The following is a 19,744-nucleotide window of genomic DNA, read 5'->3' on the forward strand; positions in this document are numbered from 1 at the left end:
TGCTGTTTGATAGTTATAAGCTTCGAAAACAAACATTATCCGAGAGAGCGAAATACGATTGATGGCAAAATTTCTTCGTCGTTGAGAGGGTTGCTCACCTATATATTTTTACAAACCGTGATTTGTTGTCTGCAATATTTTGTTGTTGTTGACATGAAATTTATATCAAAAAACAACAGCAGCAGAAACTCAACACCATTTCCAAGAAAATTATCCGAAAATTCCCCATTAGATTAATCATCATTATAATTATGATTTCTTTCAATTAAAATCCGAATCATATCAAAGAATTGAACGACGACGACGAAGAGAGAAAGAACATCGAGAATTTGTTTGTTTGTGTGTTGAAATTTACAAGTTTTTTTTCGTGAAAAAAATCAAAGTTTTTTTGAAAGAAACGAAATGTCCACATGTAAATCAATAAAACGTTTAATTCCAGCATCATGTGCATGGATTCTATTATTAACTACTACCGGATTATTTTTTATTTATCCGTAAGTTTTTTTAATTATGAAAAACTTTTAAAACTTGTAAATTTTTTTCTAAATTTAGCTGCCGTCGTTTACATGAAGAATATCATTTTTCCATAACAATAGCTCAAGCAATAATTGCTTTTTATGTTATTTCCAATTTATTTGCCACTACATTTGTTGATCCGGGTATTATTAAACGAGGTAAAACGAAATTATGATGATGATTTTTTTTTACCGAAATCAATTTTGAAATTTTTAACGAATTTTCTAGCTGATTCGGATGAAGATAAAGATGATTTTCGTGCACCAATCTATAAAGAAGTACAAATAAAAGGACATACTGTACGAATGAAATGGTGTTCTACTTGTCAATTTTATCGTCCACCAAGATGTTCACATTGTTCTGTTTGTGACAATTGTATTGAAGTATGATGGTTGATTTATCTTTTTTCTATGTTAAAATTAATGTTTTCAATTTTTTTAACCCCCAAATAGAAATTTGATCATCATTGTCCATGGGTTAATAATTGTATCGGTAGAAGAAATTATCGTCATTTCTTTTTTTTCCTGATATTCTTAACCATACATATGATTACAATATTTAGCTGGTGTTTAATATTTGTGATAAATAATCGTAATAATGTTAATGATACGGCTGTTGTTGTTTCGTAAGTTTTATCTCATTGACAAATTTCAAATTTCAAATGTTTTTTTTCCAATTTTTCAACAGAATTACATTAATCGTAATCATTACCATATTTTTCATTCCAATTGTTGGCCTAACTGGTTTTCATATTGTACTTGTTGTTCGTGGTCGTACTACAAATGAACAGGTAAAAGGGAAAAATTTTGTTGAATCTTTTTTTTCTGGATTTTAAATTGAAAATTTTCTTTTGTCAAAAGGTCACAAGGAAATTTAATCGCCAAATTAATCCATTTTCAAATGGTTTTGGTTATAATTTTATCTTTACTGTTTGTGGACCTAGATATCCTGGGTAAGTTTTTTCTATTGGATTTTTGATTTTAAAAATTTTCCAATTTTTTTTCTTCACTTGAAGATTGCATACGGCAAACCATTTAAAAACAACACCAAAAGATTCAGATATTCGAATCTATATGGATAATAAACCGGATAATAATGAAAAAAAATTGGATGATTTAAATTTTTCCGTTGTTGATAATGTATGTTTTGTTTGTTCATTTTTGATTGAAAATTTTCATCATTTTTCATTTTCCATTTCAGCCAAAAGATATTTTACTTGAAAGATTTGATGATGGACCAATTGGAAACACTAATAATAATAATAATAATAATCCGAATTTGAATCAAAATCAAAAAAGAATCGTGAATGAATCTTATCAAGAATCTTCTTCATTAATTCGAAATCAACAACAACAACATTTGAATAATCGAATTCAACAACAACAATCGATTAATCGATTGGGAAATAATAATGGATTAAAAGCGGAAGAAAATCATGTCGTTACAATGCATCATACGGAAAAGTATTTTTGTATTTCCTTTAATTTTGGAAATTTTAATTTAAAAAATTTCTTTTTTTTTCCCATTTATAGTGGTACAAAAGAGACAACATTTATTGCATTATCGTCATCATCATCATCATCGAATCCGAATAATAATGATTCGTCGAATAATAAATTATCATCAAGTATATTTCCAAATCAATATAATAATAAAATATCAGCAAAAAGTTTATCGATTAATGAAAAAATATCAGCAAATTTAATGAACAAACAACAACAACAACAACAATATTCATCACCAATGAAAAATGATCATCCTCATCATCGTTTTGGTGGTAATATTAATGTTAATGCTAATGGCCCTGAAGGTGGAATGCTTATCTATTATTCACCTGATGCAGGCTATAATAATAATGTAAATAATTTCAATTCAAATAACCGATATAATTCGGATACTGAGCTTCAAAATTTTCAATCATTACCATCATCATCAACAACACAAATGAAAAATAATAATGGAAATTTCCTTCAATATATCGATGATGATGATGATTCATTAGATTTTGGTTTGAATAGTACAAGTAGTGATAATGTAACAACAAAAACGAAAAAATATTTTAAACAACCACCACCACCGTCATCATCATCATCATCAAAACCAATGCCTTTTCAAAAAGCATTAGATATTAGCAATAAAATTGAACATCATCATCAACAACAACAAAATAAAAATAATGGTGCCAATACTGGTGTTGTTGGTAGAAACCAGGTTGAAAATACTGTGAATAATAATTCGAATCGTCAAAGTCAATATGAAATGAATTATGAAATATCTGTTTGAAAATTTTATTAATGAAATGATGTCCATGTAATTTTTGTTTGTTTTTTTTGTAAATAAAATTGAAATTATAAAACCAAAAAAAAATTTGTTTCTTTTATTTTGGAAAATTCTGTCTCCGAGGATAGCGAAAGGGTTAAATATCATCAAATAAATTTCTTTCAATATCAACAATATTTTGTTGTTGTTGTTGTTCCTGATCTTGATCTTTGATCAATGTTGGTTCATCGGGTAATAATTTTTCACGGCTTGCCGTACGATTTAGGTTGGAATTTACATCACGTTTACCGAATTTGGTTTTTTTAACACCGCCACCACTGACATTTGATGATGATCCGGTAGCCATCGATGATCGCTGTTTTCTTTGTTCTCGTTTAACCAATTTTTCACCTTCCAATAAATATTCTTGACTTATTTCATCAAACAAACTATATTGGCCAAAACCAAAATACGAGAATAATTTCATATCTAATTTGAATAAAATTGCCACACAAAATACGCTCATAAACAATGGTAAATAGATGAAAATATAATCACTAATATAGGATATTGTATCTAAATGTCCCATTATTTGTGTGAATGATGTTTCTTCTTCAATTGATTCGGTTGATACGTGTGAATCAAAATGAATTAAACTTAGAAAATTTAGACATAGTGGTGATGCCAAACGACATAATAACCTTTTTTGAATGAAAACAAAACAAAAAGTTATTTACAAAATTATCAGTTGTTAATTTAAAAAAACTTACATTCCACTAAAAATTAAACTATATTCATCTGTTTGTTGATGTTTCGACAAGTAATAATAATTAAAAATTCTTATTTTAAATATTGTATAATAACAACAGCAGCTTAGATATGCAATTGAAAGCATTGAAAATAGCTTTTTTTGGTGTTTTGAAGAAAATAGAAAACAAACATGGTTAAACGAGAAAAAAGTTAGTAAAAAACCTACCTCGATCCAAAAATAATTATAATCAATAAGATTAATAATCAGGGCAAAAATACTGATTGGTATTGATTTGATTGAAAATGTAAATTCCGACCAAACAATCGATATTGAAAATAATGCAAATAAATAACCAAAAACAAGAAAAAAAATCTTGTAAACGATAATATGTTTATGTTGCAGCAAAAATTCAACATTTGGAACATTACGAATAAGCCAACGTTCAATACGGGAAACATTGTTCAATGATGATGATGCTTTTAAAGAAGAATTTTCATCATCATTCAATTCTTTAATAATTTCTTCCAAATGTATTGCCTGTTTGATTAGCATTTGATATTGTACTTCAGTACGATGACTAGTTTGCATTGCTTTATTAATTTTTGAATTCAAACTGACCAAACGTTTTTCATTAAGTTCAAAATTCAAATCCAAATCAATTGATGATTCATTTAGTTCATTACGAAAAGATTCGGGACATTTATCAATGATTATCTGTAATTTATTCATTAAATAATGGTAACCATTTTCTTTCGATATTTTTACATAATAAGCACGTAATTCATCCAACAAATCTTCAAGTTGACAATTTGTTTCATATTTTTCTTCATTAATTTTTCCAATACGAAAATATAAATAATTCAGTTTATATTGATGATTACATTGATAATTTTTAAGAAAATTTCTTGGTATATCAACTAGTCCATAACTCAATAGGATTAGTAGTAAAAATAAACCAAATGTATTCGATGCTGATATACAGAAAATTTTTAAACTTTCCATTGTTAAACGTTGTTTGGTTGCATAATAGAATAGAAATATGAGGAATAGAAAACCAAATAAACAATAATATTTTAAATTTTCTTTCAATGATGATTCAATTTTTTTCCAAACAGTAAATTCACCTGACATTGAATATGATTGAAATATTGGTAATATTATCCATGTTAACAGTTGTGATGACCAATAAATAAATTTCCATAAATTTTGTAAAACGTTTTTTGGTACATAACTCCATGGTTTGGCACAAATGAATGTTGATTGTTGACTTTCATTATTTGACTTGATTTGACTGGAATCGTTGCTGGCGGTTAAATTATTGCCAATTTGGGTAAAATTGTGATGATCAAACGATAATGGTAATGGTGATGAGATGTTCGAAATGATAGAAGTAGTTTGGTTATTGCCAATATAATCGGTTCCATTATTTGTAATATTGTTACGGATGATACATTGGTTGTAAATGGTCTATTAAAATTACAAGATTTTATAATTAAAAAGTAAAAAAAACTTTGATTACAAATAAAATTACAAACCGATGTAATATCCAATGGTAGAATAAATACAACATTAAATGAAAAAAACCATGAAATAAAAACACTAATTGTAATTAGAAGATTTTGACGACCAAAATTACTATAACGATTTAATAGATAAAATGTTAGGAAAAAATTTGTTATAATAACAGCCAATAATGGTATGTAGAGTGGCATCTTCTTCTTCTTCTTCTTCTACCATCTGATCATTCAGAAAGATTCATATTTTTCCGATTTTCAAAAAAAAAATTGAAAAATTCTTAATTTTTGGCGAATCTGAAAACAAAACACTCGAGAAATTGCCAAATATGGTAGCATTGTATAAACTTTTGGAAAAAAAACACTGTACAACTTGTAATGTATGAAAATTGAAAGAAAATCTTTTTGATCAATGTAACTCAGCATATACGCAATATTGAATGTTTTCTCAATTGCGAATGTATTGACTGAAATCGAATTTTTTCTCATTCAACACACGTGAATTCCAGTGGCGCGCCAATTCGATTGTCACTTTACCTTGTCAATTTTTTTTTCGTTTTTTGTCTTTTTCGTTGTTTGTCTTTTTCCAGTTTTAACATCGAAAATGATGATGATGAATAACGGTGAAAAATTTCATAATTTTAAACTTGGTTCAATCGTTCGAATTGAATTGGAAAATTTTATGTAAGTTTCATTTTGTCTATTGGTTTTTTCATTCGAAATAATCTTTTTGTGATTTTTTTGTTCGAAAAGGATCTACAAACATATTGAATTTTTTCCCGGACCATTTTTAAATCTTATATTGGGTCCAAATGGATCCGGTAAATCGGCATTAGTTTGTTCAATTATTATGGGTTTTGGTGGTGATCCACAAATTACCGGCCGGTCATCAAATTTGAGTGAGTTTTTGTTTGGTTTTCCCAAATTCAAAAGTTTTAAATTTAACCTTTTTTTCACCTAGTTGACTATGTTCGAACGGGTGCAAATTTCGCTTCAATCATAATCGAAATCTACAATCCAGATCCACGAGAAAAAAATCAACAAATTCAACGTGAAATACGAATATCAAGATCTGGTCGGAAAACTGAATGTCATACTGTTTGGCGTTTGAATCGTAAAACAGTAAAAAAAGAATCAATTATGGAATTTACCAAACAAATGAATATTGATGTAAATAATCTTTGCCAGATTCTACCACAAGAAAGAGTTGTTGAATTTTCTCGATTAAATTCCAAAGATTTACTGTTTTCAACGGAAAAATCTATTGGAAATTTTAATATGTATGAAAAACATATGGAATTAATAGCATTAAGTCATTCGATTGTTGATCTTGAACAAAGAATTCGTCAATCAAAAGCATTCCTTGCGAAATATAAAAATTTTCAAACAAATATTGAACCAGATTTAAAACTGATACAGGATAAAAAACGTTTTGAAGAACAAATTGAATGGTTAAGAAAAAAACAAGTTTGGATTGAATTTGAAGAAAAACGTTTAATTTATGTTGCAGATAAACAAAGATTAAATGAAAAGAAAAAAGAATTTGATGAATTTCAATCACGTATTGAACCGATAAAAATTGATCGTGATAAAGCAATGAAAACATTTGAAAAAATTCAAATGGAAAAAGGAAAATATTCAAATGAAATGCAAAAATATTTATCAATATTAAATGATTCAAATGATGGTATTGAAAAATTACGTAGAAAACGACAAGAATTGGTTATACAATATAGACAAAAACTTTCTGAACATAAAAATGATAAAGATCGTCTGGCACAATTTGAACAAGATTATCGTAATTATACAAATGAATTGGAAGATCATCCAAATATGAATAATCTGGAAACAGATTCTACTGAAATTCATAAAAAACTTGAAGAATTTGATAAGAAAATTAAAGAAAATATTTTCACACTTAATTCACATCGTAATAGATATGAAAATTCCATCGGTGAACAACGTTTTCATTTGAATCGTAAAAAAGAAATTAATAATCTTTTCAATGCCCGGATGGAAAAACTGAATCGAAAAGATTCATCAATACAAACAGCATATGAATGGTTGATGAAAAATCGTAAAAATTTTCAAGGTGAAATTTTCCCACCGCTTATTACACAGATTAATGTTTTGGATAATAAATATGCAAATGCGGTTGAAATGGCTATCGGTTCGACGGATATGAGTACATTTTTGTTTGAAAATCTTTCGGATTTGGAATATTTTAATGAAAATTTGAAAAAAGACCGAGATATTCGTTGTAATGTTGCAATGATTCCATCGGAAGAAATTAGTGATAAACCAACATTCAATATTGAACAATATCGATCATTCGGTATTTTCGGTACGGTTCGGGATTTATTTACAGCACCGAAAAAAGTAATGTCATATTTGATAAAAAATTATCATTTAAATTCAATACCCGTTGGTGATTTGAGAACCGAGGATAAAATTCAAGATTTGATAAATCAATCAAATTTTCGTAAAATTATTACATCGAAAAGTCTGTATTCAATTGTAATATCATCATATGATGGTGAAAAATCTACACAGATTGTATCGATGATGCCAGCCAAATATTTAAATATTATTATCGATGAAAAAGAGCTGGATGAAATTGATCAAACATTGAATTTATTGGAGAAACAAATCGCCGATTCGAATGAAATGATCCGGAAATATTCGGAAGAAAATGATTCATTGAAAGAAAATCGTAATAAATTATCCAATGAATTGAAAAATATTGAATCAACAAAAAATGCATTGAATAAACTTCGAGCGAAAATTCGTGAAAAAGAAAGACAAATAAATTCCTTGAAAAATTCATTACAAAATGAAAATAAATATAAAGAAGAATTAGTTCGAAATCTAGAACAATTACATCAAAAAGAATTAAATTTATTGGAAAATTTACCTGAAATCATACAGGAAGCAGTGGAAAAAAACAAGAATAATCTTTTGGCTACAACAAAATTTCGTATAATTTCACGTATTAAAGATGCATTGGAAATAAAATATCGTAGTTCAAGTTCGGAATTGATGGATTTGGCAAACGCTGTTGATCGATTAAAATCCGAAATGAAAGAATCACAGAACCAGGCAAAAGAATTTCGTAAAAATGCAATTGAAAAATCTGGTTTTGATTATAATAATTTGGATGATGAGATACGGAAACGTTTAGAAGAATTGCCGGATACAATTGATGAAATTTCCGATGCAATAACTGAATTAAAACTTCGTTGTGAAGGTATAAAAAATGTTGATCAATCATTGTTGGAAACATATCGTTCGTATCAAAAAGAAATTCAAACTAAAAGTGTTGAATTGGAAAAATTTGAACAAGAATTACAACAACATAAAGAAGAAATTGATCAACTAAAACCTGTTTGGCTGAATGAATTGAAAACATTGATTGCTAAAATTAATGAAAATTTTAGTAAATTTATGGATCATCTTAATTATTCGGGTGAAGTTTATCTATTTACCGGTGATAAAGAAGTATGTCGTTTTTTCCGTTTTTTTTTCAATGTTTAATCTTTTTTCTTATCCTGAACAGTATTCATTCGATGATTATGGCATACGAATTAAGGTAAAATTTCGTGATGCTGAAATGATGAAAGATTTAGATGCATATCATCAAAGTGGTGGTGAACGTTCAGTATCAACAATGATTTATATGTTATCATTACAAGAATTAGCACACGTACCGTTTCGAGTGGTTGATGAAATTAATCAAGGTATGGATGAAAAAAATGAACGTTGTGTTTTTGATTTGATTGCCGAAGTATCCAAACGAAATTCATCACAATATTTTCTATTGTCACCAAAATTATTAACCAAACTTAAATATACTGACGAAATGAAAATTCATATCATATTTAATGGTCCACATACATATGTTAATTTTAATAAATCGATTGAAAATTTATTGATGGTCGTCGATGGCGATGCCGATGAAAATGGTGATAATAATAATGATAATGGCCAAGATGAACAAATGATGGATGATGAATAAATTACAAAAATTGTAAAAAAAAATTATTTTTTTTTTCAAAAACTCAAATTTTTCGAATAAAATTGAATTCGAACGAAAAGACGTTTTGTTTTCCCGACAATAGATGGCGCCACTTGGCAATCGAATATATTTTTATCTTGACTCGAATTTTTTTCTCTTCTCTTTTCTCTCATCTCTGTTTTGTTTTTTTTTAATATTTTTTTTTGGATTAAATAAAAAAAAATTGCAAAAATTTCCATGACATTTTAATCCCCAACAAATAAATGATAATCCCATGATAATCCATTATCATTATCATCATTGCATGATGTATGATTAATCCGTAATCAATCATATCTGATTCATTCGTTCGTTGTTTACACATTTACATACCAAAAGGACAATCATTTTTTTACCCCTTTTTTTGAAAATTTTTTTTGCTTATTTTGCATAATTGCTGCATCTTTTTTTTGCTTCATTCGATTATTTTGTTGTTTATTTGTTTGTTTATGGTTTTTTTTTGTTATTGTTTTTGTCGTTTATGGTTTTGTTGTTGTTGTTATTATCGTTTTGTTGTTGCTTTTTGTCTTGTTTTGTTTTGAGAAAAAGTCCCCAAAATCAGTTCAAATCAAATCAATCATGAATCATTTCAATCAACCCTTATAATTTTGTTTTTTTGAACGGTCATATATCTCCTTTACAAACATGAGCGGTGATAATCAAAATGATGATAATATGTTGATGATGAATGAATCATCAACAATATTGACATTAAATGATCGTTTCGAACGATTAAATAAATTGTTCGATACGTCAACAACAACAACAACAACTACATCATCATCAACATCGACAATCATTATTGATAATAAATGTTATAATTATGAATTTTTATTAGATTTATTGATTGCTGTTTATACTGATATTCAAAGGTTTGTTTCAATTTCGAACGTTTTTTTTCATTTCGAACGTTTGTCATTTCGAACGTTTTTTCTCTTTCACTTTTTCCGCTGTTTAGAAATGTCAAACCAACAACCAGAGATAAAAATTCAAGTTCACAAAAATTTACCAATCTGGTTAAACCATTAGTCGATTATATTCGACAATTACAATTGAATTCGAATGATTTTGAACAGATAAAAATTATTGGTAAAGGTGCATTCGGACAAGTTTCATTAGTCAAGGTATTTGATTTTTTGATTTTTTTCCCTTATCTAATCTTATCTTATTTTATCCACTTAGTCAAAACATGATGAAAAAATGTATGCAATGAAAGTATTAAATAAAATGGAAATGATAAAAAGAGCTGAAAAAGCATGTTATAAAGAAGAACGTGATATTTTAGTAAATAATAATACAAATGATTGGTTTACAAAATTATATTATGCATTTCAAGATTCAGAAAATTTATATCTTATTATGGATTATTATATTGGAGGTTAGTTTTTTTTGGGATTTTCTTCCCTCTTTTCTCAGGTTTTTTCTAATTAATCATTTTGTATTTTCAGGTGATTTTCTCACATTACTTATGAAATATGATGATACATTACCTGAGGATATGTGTAGATTTTATGCTGCCGAAATTATATTAGCCATTTCTACATTACATGCTCTTGGTTATATTCATCGTGATATAAAACCGCCAAATATTTTGATTGATTCACATGGTCATATTCGTTTGGGTGATTTTGGTTCTTGTGTTCGTGCATCAACCGTTCGTTCGGATTCATCGGCACCCGTTGGTACACCGGATTATGTTTCACCTGAAATTTTGGATGTTATTGAAGGAAAAATCCGAAATGATTGTCCATATTCATTCGAAACAGATTGGTGGTCACTTGGTATAGTGTTGTTTGAATTATTTTATGGTCAAACACCATTTTATGCTGAATCATTAGTAGAAACATATTTCAAAATTATGAATCATAAAACACATTTTATCGTAAGTTTTTGTTGTAAATATTTGTAATTTGAAATTAATTTTGTTATCTCACTATAGTTTCCAGTAAATGCTGAAGTTACTGATGAAGCAAAAGATTTAATATCAAATCTAGTTACGGATCGTTATTCAAGATATAAAAATTTAGAAAATTTTAAAGAACATCCATGGTTTACTGGTATTGAATGGGATAAAATTAGATATCAAACACCACCATATCATCCACAATTTTCCGGACCGGATGATACATCAAATTTTGATATTTCAGATATAAAACCATTGAATAGTCCAACAGCAGCAATGAAAATTAATAAAGATATTTATGTTGAATTATCGTTCGTTGGTTTTACAGCAACATTACCGAAAAATGTTTCAAAATTGGAAGATTCTATTAATCATCACAAAATGATGGACGAAGAAATTCATAAAGATGTTGGAGAACAGAAGATAAACGAAGATAAAATGGATAATGATTATGATGATAAAAGCGATAAAACAGATGAACAAATTGGTTTAGAAAATCGTTTAAAAACAATTCAACAAGAATATAGTGAAATGTCACAATTATTGGCTGAAGTAAAAAAAGAAAAAAATTCTTTGTCGAATAAATTACGAAATAAAGAAGGTGAACTTGATGAACATATTGAAAAAAATTCACAACTAAGACAACAATTAAGAAATTATGAAAAATTAAAACGACAACATTTAGAAGAAATTAGTAGTTTGCAAGCTGATTTGGAAACACAGAAAATTCTACGAAAACAAGGTTTGTTTTATTTTTAGTTTTTTTTGAAATTTTTTTAGTTTTGGCTGTATTTTTACTCATCCTACGCATTTTGTTTTTTCATTCATTCATTCATCAAAATAGATCAAATAATTTTGAAAAATCATGAAGAAAAAATTGAAACATTAGAAGATCAACTACAACGTGATTCCGAATCAACACATTCATTTACAAATGAAAAACAATGTTATTTGAAAAAAATAACCGATTTAGAACAACAGATTCTTCTATTGGAAGAAGAAAATTGTTCCATAAAAGAATCAAATAATGATTTGAAAAAATCATATAAAGAATTATGTTGTGATTTGTTGAATTTGGATAATCAAAATCTTCTGTTTGAACATGAATTAAAATCAATGGTCGAATCAGTTGCTGAACGACAACGTTGTAATGATTCATTGGAAAAAATGTTGGATATGTTAGATTTTAATATACGAAAATATAAATTTTTACAAGAAAAAAATAATCGTATTATTAATGATAATCATAATCATCATACTCATAATCAACAGATTGTTTTGGGCAACAATAAATCAATACCAGCAACAACAAATCAATCGACAACAAGTAGCTGGCAAGAACGTCGTTCAGCACGGGTTGATAAACAAGAATTACTTACGCTGCAATTAGAATTGAAAAGTGAAATATTGGAAAAACAAAAACTACAATCCGAATTGTTAAGATTACAACAAGATTTTGATAATGTAAATCAACAATTATTGGATTCGAAAAATGAAATGAATAAATTGATTAAAAAACAGGTTAAATCAACAACGGATCATTATGGATTTAAGAACAGCAATAATAATCATTCAATAATCGGAAATAATAATGATAAAGAAGATGTTTCTTCTTCGTCAACAACAACAACAAATCGATCATTTCTTAAAGATTTTGTTATCGATATGAAAGCCATTTCTAATTCTATTAGTGGTACTATTAGTGGTGTTGCTGGTGGTGTTGGTGGTGGTAGAAAACAACAAAATTTGATATCATCAACAACAGCAACAATGATGGATTCAATGATAAATGAAAATTATGATTATCATAATAAATTTGGTCATTCATTTATAATCAGAACATTTATAACACCTATTAAATGTTATGTTTGTACATCATTGATGATTGGTTTGGTTCGACAAGGTTATGTTTGTGAAGGTTTGTTTTTGTCTTTTTAATGGAAATTATTCTAATTTTTGGATTTTTATTATGATTCATTTAGTATGTGGATATGCTTGTCATGTTGATTGTGTAGATTCGGGATCATCATGTCCATTTGATGAAACAAAACAACGACCGGTTGGAATTGATCCACAAAAAGGTATCGGAACAGCATATGAAGGTTTTGTTAAAATTCCTAAACCACGTGGTGGTGTACGAAAAGGATGGATACGAATGTTTGTTGTTGTTTGTGATTTTAAATTATTTCTTTATGATATTATCAATACTGGTGATCAATCAAATCTTAGTTTAGCTTATTCAAACATGTCGAATAGTAATGATTCAAGCTATAATACATTGATTAATACACCATCAATATCGGCTAGTACAATTATCGATATGAGGTAATAATGATTTTCTGATAATTCATTTTGCTCAACTAATCAATTTCTTTATTTTCGAATTTAGAGATGAACATTTTAGTGTTAGCGATGTAAATGAAAGTGATGTAATTCATGCATCAGCTAAAGATGTACCATGTATTTTTCGTATTACAACATCGATGATTGGTGATAATAGAGATGGTAAATTGAATTTGAATTGTCCGGTGAACATTATGATTATTAATTTTTTTTCTTAACAACATAGGACTGCAAAAATTTACTCAACTAATGTTGGTCGATAAAGAAAGTGAAAAAAATAAATGGATTGAAGCATTGACTGAATTACATCGTATTATTCGTCGAAATAAAATTTCACATCGAAATGTAATTATTTTGCTAAATTTGTTTTGATTTTGTTAACATTTTTTGTTTTTGTTTTATTACAGATTCTTCGTTGTTATCATTTATTGAATACATTACAAATAAATTCATTAAGACATATACATAATATACATTGTTGTACAATGTTAGATGAAACACGTTTATTAATTGGTTGCGAAGATTGTTTATTATGTTGTGATTTAGATATACATTCATATCATCGTTTAAATCAATCAAAAAAATTCGTACAAATTTCCTATATACAATCAGAACAATTAATTGTTGCTTTAAGTGGTAAACAAAAACAAATCAAATTGATTCCAATTCGTGCATTAGATAATGATGGTATTGATTGGATAAAGCTGAGTGAAACAAAAAATGCATCAGCATTTACAATTGCATTTGATAATTCAATTGCATATGTTTGTGTTGCCATTCGGAAAACATTATCAATTTATGAAATTACACATAAAAAATCTCGTTACATTTTTCATCATGAAATTCAAATGCCAGTCAATATTCAAACATTAAATACATGTAGACAGAATTTAATTGGTGTTGGTACTAGTTCAAATTTTATTGTTTATCATGTTAATCGTACGGAACAACCATTATATTTGGTTAATCAAGATTCACCGGATCTAATTTATTTAATACAAAATTCAATTGATCCATTTCTTTGTGAACCGATTGGTGATAATGAATGGTTATTGGTGTTTGCACGTAAGTTTTTCCTTGTTCATTGATTGAAAATAATTTTTCAAATTAATTTTTTCTCCCCCTTTTTTTTTAAAGATTATGGTGTTTATGTTGATGATCATGGAAAACGAACTAGATGTTTAGAGTTACAATATCCATCACAACCAATTGCTGCTTCGATTTTAAGATCGGATTCAAAACAAACTTCATATTTATTAATATTTGCATTGACACATATCGATGTTTTTGATATCAATGAAATACGATGGATACAGACAATCAATATTAAAGCTACAAGACCACTGCAAACATTTGCTAATAAGTAAATATTTGAAAACAAAAAATGACTTTAGACATAATCTAATCTTTTTCTCGTTTTTCATAGTATTTTATTCTGTAAAACTAATGCATTAGATTTACCAAATCTAATTCAAATAACCATAAAAGATGACAATCTAATACGTGTATCGGGTGATAATATTAAAGCATTTACATTGACCAATCTTAATCAAAAAAGTATTCAAAGCCAAAATCAAGATTTTAAAAAGGTATAAAAATGCAAATTTTCATCATAAATCCAATTCATTTTTTTAAATTTCAATTTCAATTTTAGAATATGAAAATCAAGATTAGTGCACCGACTGATTTTAGTCACATATCACATTTGGGTCCTGGATCTGGTCCATTTTCGGCCAATCTTATTGATTGTAAGTTTCTATTTTATTCATCGAATCTGAATCTAAAACTTTTTTTTTGTCTTTTCATTGGTAGTAAACGATATAAAAGAGAAAAAATTTTCGGATCATCAATCAACAAAAGATTCATTATCCAAAAGTCATACATCATTACAACAATATAAATGATGAATCAATCAACTTCTACTTATTTATTATTATTATTTATACTCTTCTCTTCTATACTTATTTGCTTATATTTTGTTTGTTTTTTCTCTTCGTTCAATCTTATTTTGGAACAATTTTTTTTTTTGGAAAGACTGGATTATTTTCATTTTATATATGGATTTTATTTACCTCTTTTTGTTTGCTTGTTTGTTTGTTTTTTGATGGTGGTAATCAGTACTAATTTATTTTATTTAAAGATGAATAATAGCCCAATCTAGTCAATCATATCCTATCTTATAATGATTATTACAAATAAAAATAAAAAATGTTTTAAACTTTGTCGGAAAATTGTTTTTTTATTTCGAAATGTTTAATAAAAACTTTTTTTTTGTTCAAGTTCACATATGAACTTTCTGGGAATATTTCCCCCCAAAACAAATTTTGTTTTTCGGAATTTTGAACCTTTTACATCAAGATTTTCATCAGGAAAAAATGTGGCAAAATCGTGTGTTGAATTTTTTCAAAGCCAGCACTCAAATGGGTATTCATAATCAAGTTTTAAGAAATGTAAGCAACCAAAAAAACTGATAATGTTTTTGTTTTGAAATTATTGAATAATTCCAGGTACAAATTGTTGAACTGACTAAAGGTCGAATTGTAGCCGATATGAAAGTAACAAAAGAATGTTGTAATCCAGTTAATTATCTACATGGTGGTATGAGTACAACAATGTTTGATGTTCTTTCATCAATGGCATTACGTTCACATTTTGAAGCCGACAATATTGAACCACCAATAACTGTTAGTGTTGAATTATCATTATCATTTTTAGCTGGTGTACCTGAAGGTAAAACTATTCGTTTGGAAACAGAAACATTAAGAGTTGGTAATAAAATTGCATTTTTAATTGGTAAAATTTATGAAAAAGATTCAAACAAATTGGTTGTTACCGGGAAACATACCAAATTTTTAATGTAGAAATTTTTATTTTTATTAATTGAAATATATTTTTGTCTATAAAATTCTCGTATTTATCACATCATACATAAAATGTTACCATTTTGTTAGATCAATTTTTGGTAATTGATCACATTCAATCCATGATTGATTGTCATTTGGAAGATGAAATGATTTTTTTATTATTGTTTTAATATTATCACTATTTTGACAAATTATAGCCGATAATGTTGTTGTTGTTTCCAATTGTTTTAATTGTTCATCAGTGAATATATTTTTATTCTGAAAATTATAAATTTTTAAATAAAAATTAGATTTTAAATAAAATTAAAAAAATTATAAAACTTACCAGGTAAAAAAACCGATCACCATTACGTAATCGTCGAAATTGATCGACCAACAAACAACGAAATGTTGGACCAATTTTTGCATCCGAATCACTGTTTTCCATCAATCCGGCAACATAAAGATCAACGTTATCCGGATGGCCATATAATTTTTGTAATTTTTTACGAATTTCCTGATTTTTTATTTCATATTTTAAATCATCAAAATTGGTGGCCATTTTTAGGCCACAAAATTTCCGCCATTGATTATAATCCGGTAATGCATGATCACGACCACGTTGTATATTGATTGATGCTAAATCCAGCGGTTGATACCGGGATAACCGGAATAAATGTTCAGTCAATTCATCACTGATTGCTTGTTCGGGCATTGATTTTTTCAATGGTGTTCGTGCTAAACCCAATAGCACTGAATCGAAAACTTCGGTTTTCGATAGCTGATCTGGTCGAAAAAATGCTTGATGCATTTTTGTTCCATCATCTTTCGAATGTTTTCGCTCATCATCATGATGATGTTGAAGATTGGCAAATTTTCGAATCAAATTTTTATTCACCAAAGTATGACCAAATCTCATTGCAGCCGTTGCAAAAACATTCGATATTGATGGATTTATCGTCTCATCGTAACCATTATATTTACCCAGCATTTTCATTCCTTTCGAACCAATAATCAATGGCAGCCAATCACGATAAGTAATTATTTGTAATTGTGCTGAAATAATTTTTCTTGTTTCATAAAATATTTTATCATTCGTCCAATCGGGTCGTAATAATCGAAATTTTCTTGCTAATAAATTATGATTACGTAACCATAAATTATGAAATATTAATAATCCTAATTGTTCATTAGCACGATGATCACCAGCCAGAAAACATTCTTGATTCGAACGTTCAGGTTCCATTTGACAATCCATTGATAATAATAATTGATAATTATCATTTTTGGGTAAATATGTTTGATTTGAAATTATTGTTGAATTTAATAAATGAGAATTTTCCTGATTAGGATGTCGAAGATAATTGAATAGTTCGAAATTATTACCATAAATTTGTGATCCATCAATAAACGACGTTATCAGATTAACTTGTTCACGACGTATAAGTTGGCCGAATACTACGGATGTATATCCAGTTCCACAATATTCTGCTGAACGTTTTAATTCAATACATTTATCATAATCATTGATTGTTGATTTAGAAGAATCAGGTCGAAAAATTGAATAACAAGGTTCAACATTCTCATGACAGGTTCGTTCACAATCAACCAAATCATTTTCTAATAAATTTCGATTATCCGATAATGCAGCAAATGTTAAATCATGATCAAGAAATTGTCCAAATTGCATCAACAAATGATTATGTAATTCATCATTGGTAACAGCTTCGGTGCTCAATAATTCTTTGGTTACTTTTCGTGGATTTGGTCGTTTTGTTTTCGTTATCATCCACCAATCATCTTCATTATCAAACCAACCTATTGGCTTCACTAATCCATCGGCATAATTTGCCGGTAATAATCTCAGAAATGGTTCGACTGATGCACCCCATTTTGGATTTTTTCGATTATTACATATTCCGGTTATAGAATAATATTCACTAAATTCATCGCTGTTATCATCAAAACAATCGAATGTTTCAAATCTAGCACCACCCACACAACCGGTAAAATTTCCCATAACCGTTGCTTGTGTTGCTGTTAATGAATGATTTGATTCGTACAGGTTAAGGGCATCAAATTGTGTTCGGTTATCCGAATAGGCAATTAACAGACGGGTTAAATCAAAAAATTTTAAAACATCCGTTGTATTCAATGTTATTAAATTGCCTAATTCAATTCGTTTTGAATATTTGCTTGCTTCAATGATTTGTTGCAATAAATTACGATGTTGATTTAGATTTGATTCCGACGAAATACAACCAACAATAATAATACGAATTTCTTTCGATGCTTTACCATTTCGATTACGTGCTTGACATTCATAATAACCATCATCATCTGGTTGAATTTTTTCAATAATTATTGTTGAATTAAATGAAAATGTTCGTCCAAAACGAATCCATTTTAATGTTGGTTTAGGATTTCCTTCTGCTTCGCATGACAATTCCAATTTACTACCAAGTTTAATTCGATAAATAGATTTGGGTACTTTGGTCAAAATAGGTGTACCTTTTTTTCATTTGAAAAAAAAACAAGGAAAAAAACTTTCATTTTAAATTCAATTTTAAAAATCTAGATTTTTTTTCAAAAATACTTCCATTAGTTATAATTTCCAAAAGATTCGTTCGGTTTTGTTGGTGTTCATAAACAATTCTTTCTTTTTTCTCCGATGATTTGTGTTTGTTGTTGATTTTATCAGGTAAATGAATTGTCGAAACTTTTGTGCTCGAAACATTCGAATGTTGAACTGGTTTCACGTTCGAATTTTCAATATTCAATGTTTGATTCAATTTCAAACAAAAATTTAACGATTTTTTGTTAATTTTTGAATTACAAATTTTTTCCAAATCATTTTTCTGTGAAAAAATTGACAAATATTTAAGATTTATTAGTTCTTTAAAGATGTTCCAGTCGAAACCATCATCTTGAGGATCAAGCGAATTCGAATAAAGATATAGTTCATCCAATTCATGTAAATTTCGAAAACCATAATGTTCAATAATTTTTATCCGGTTATTATTTAGATATAATTTTTTCAAACTACCAAGACCAGCAAAAACACGATCAGGTATTGTTTGAATTTGATTATTGGATAAGTCACTTTTGACAAAAGAGAGATAGAAAATGATTCGATTAATCGATTAATTCGTTCATTTTTAAATCAAAGAATTTACAGAACATTCAACAATGGAAGATGATCAAAATGTTTTTGTTTCAATTCCCGGATTAGATTATGGCTTAGATTTCTGTTTTTTGAAAAGACAATTTTTTCGATTTATCCAAATTTTATTTACGAAAAAAGCTTACAAATATTGAATGAATGGTGTAACCATTAAAACTTCGTCAAGATTATTTCCCGTACAAATTATTGTCGTTGTCGTACATTCTTGACAATTTCTATTATCATCATTGTTGCATTCGAATCCAAACACCGGATTCCATTGTAACAACAACAATGGAAAAAATCAAAATGTTGAATCCATTCATTTTGTTTTTCACCCAAAAACAAACACAAAGCAAACATGTTGTTTTTGCTGTGAAGAGAAACTTTTTCTTATC

At 27.9% G+C, this 19,744-nt stretch overlaps 6 protein-coding genes across 7 annotated transcripts; 4 read left to right on the forward strand and 2 right to left on the reverse strand.

Moving 5' to 3' along the window:
- Positions 1 to 9: 9 nt before the first annotated feature.
- Positions 10 to 2,869, forward strand: Zdhhc8 (zinc finger DHHC-type containing 8). Its single transcript, XM_027349728.2, has 9 exons — positions 10 to 494; positions 553 to 674; positions 745 to 899; positions 969 to 1,141; positions 1,204 to 1,306; positions 1,377 to 1,468; positions 1,532 to 1,655; positions 1,717 to 1,979; positions 2,049 to 2,869. Exons 1-9 carry the CDS (start codon positions 403 to 405, stop codon positions 2,797 to 2,799), a joined length of 1,875 nt encoding a protein of 624 aa, XP_027205529.2. The 5' UTR covers positions 10 to 402; the 3' UTR covers positions 2,800 to 2,869.
- LOC113799136 (G-protein coupled receptor-associated protein LMBRD2B) lies at positions 2,791 to 5,464 on the reverse strand. Its single transcript, XM_027349725.2, has 4 exons — positions 5,062 to 5,464; positions 3,752 to 4,993; positions 3,546 to 3,679; positions 2,791 to 3,476 (listed from the first exon to the last, which is right to left on the reverse strand). Exons 1-4 carry the CDS (start codon positions 5,236 to 5,238, stop codon positions 2,933 to 2,935), a joined length of 2,097 nt encoding a protein of 698 aa, XP_027205526.2. The 5' UTR covers positions 5,239 to 5,464; the 3' UTR covers positions 2,791 to 2,932.
- A 49-nt stretch (positions 5,465 to 5,513) lies between these two features.
- On the forward strand, positions 5,514 to 9,291 carry SMC5 (structural maintenance of chromosomes 5). Its single transcript, XM_027349723.2, has 4 exons — positions 5,514 to 5,724; positions 5,794 to 5,939; positions 6,002 to 8,538; positions 8,597 to 9,291. Exons 1-4 carry the CDS (start codon positions 5,645 to 5,647, stop codon positions 9,053 to 9,055), a joined length of 3,222 nt encoding a protein of 1,073 aa, XP_027205524.2. The 5' UTR covers positions 5,514 to 5,644; the 3' UTR covers positions 9,056 to 9,291.
- Positions 9,292 to 9,517: 226 nt separating this feature from the next.
- On the forward strand, positions 9,518 to 15,563 carry LOC113799133 (serine/threonine-protein kinase Genghis Khan-like). Its single transcript, XM_027349722.2, has 14 exons — positions 9,518 to 9,966; positions 10,053 to 10,218; positions 10,277 to 10,472; positions 10,543 to 10,976; positions 11,034 to 11,739; positions 11,842 to 12,915; positions 12,980 to 13,322; positions 13,387 to 13,502; positions 13,567 to 13,685; positions 13,748 to 14,405; positions 14,478 to 14,703; positions 14,767 to 14,929; positions 14,995 to 15,088; positions 15,153 to 15,563. Exons 1-14 carry the CDS (start codon positions 9,740 to 9,742, stop codon positions 15,242 to 15,244), a joined length of 4,614 nt encoding a protein of 1,537 aa, XP_027205523.2. The 5' UTR covers positions 9,518 to 9,739; the 3' UTR covers positions 15,245 to 15,563.
- A 65-nt stretch (positions 15,564 to 15,628) lies between these two features.
- Positions 15,629 to 16,469, forward strand: LOC113799148 (acyl-coenzyme A thioesterase 13-like). The gene is made up of 2 exons (XM_027349737.2): positions 15,629 to 15,790; positions 15,848 to 16,469. The coding sequence occupies exons 1-2, from the start codon at positions 15,716 to 15,718 to the stop codon at positions 16,199 to 16,201; spliced, it is 429 nt and encodes a 142-aa protein (XP_027205538.1). The 5' UTR covers positions 15,629 to 15,715; the 3' UTR covers positions 16,202 to 16,469.
- LOC113799138 (eosinophil peroxidase-like) lies at positions 16,107 to 19,629 on the reverse strand. Of its 2 annotated transcripts, XM_075823638.1 has the most exons (6): positions 19,493 to 19,629; positions 19,360 to 19,431; positions 18,780 to 19,285; positions 17,570 to 18,694; positions 16,530 to 17,404; positions 16,107 to 16,462 (listed from the first exon to the last, which is right to left on the reverse strand). In XM_075823638.1, exons 1-6 carry the CDS (start codon positions 19,516 to 19,518, stop codon positions 16,277 to 16,279), a joined length of 2,790 nt encoding a protein of 929 aa, XP_075679753.1. In that variant the 5' UTR covers positions 19,519 to 19,629; the 3' UTR covers positions 16,107 to 16,276. The 2 variants fall into 2 exon arrangements, with proteins under 2 accessions (XP_075679753.1, XP_075679752.1); XM_075823637.1 differs by having other exon boundaries at positions 16,530 to 18,694.
- Between the last annotated feature and the right edge of the window lie 115 nt (positions 19,630 to 19,744).

This window comes from Dermatophagoides pteronyssinus, unplaced genomic scaffold (genome assembly GCF_027571235.1).
Source record: "Dermatophagoides pteronyssinus isolate colony J.1.1.1.1 unplaced genomic scaffold, Derpt_VIB-CSIC_2022.12 sq0033, whole genome shotgun sequence".
In the NCBI taxonomy this organism is placed as follows: Eukaryota; Metazoa; Arthropoda; class Arachnida; order Sarcoptiformes; family Pyroglyphidae; genus Dermatophagoides; species Dermatophagoides pteronyssinus.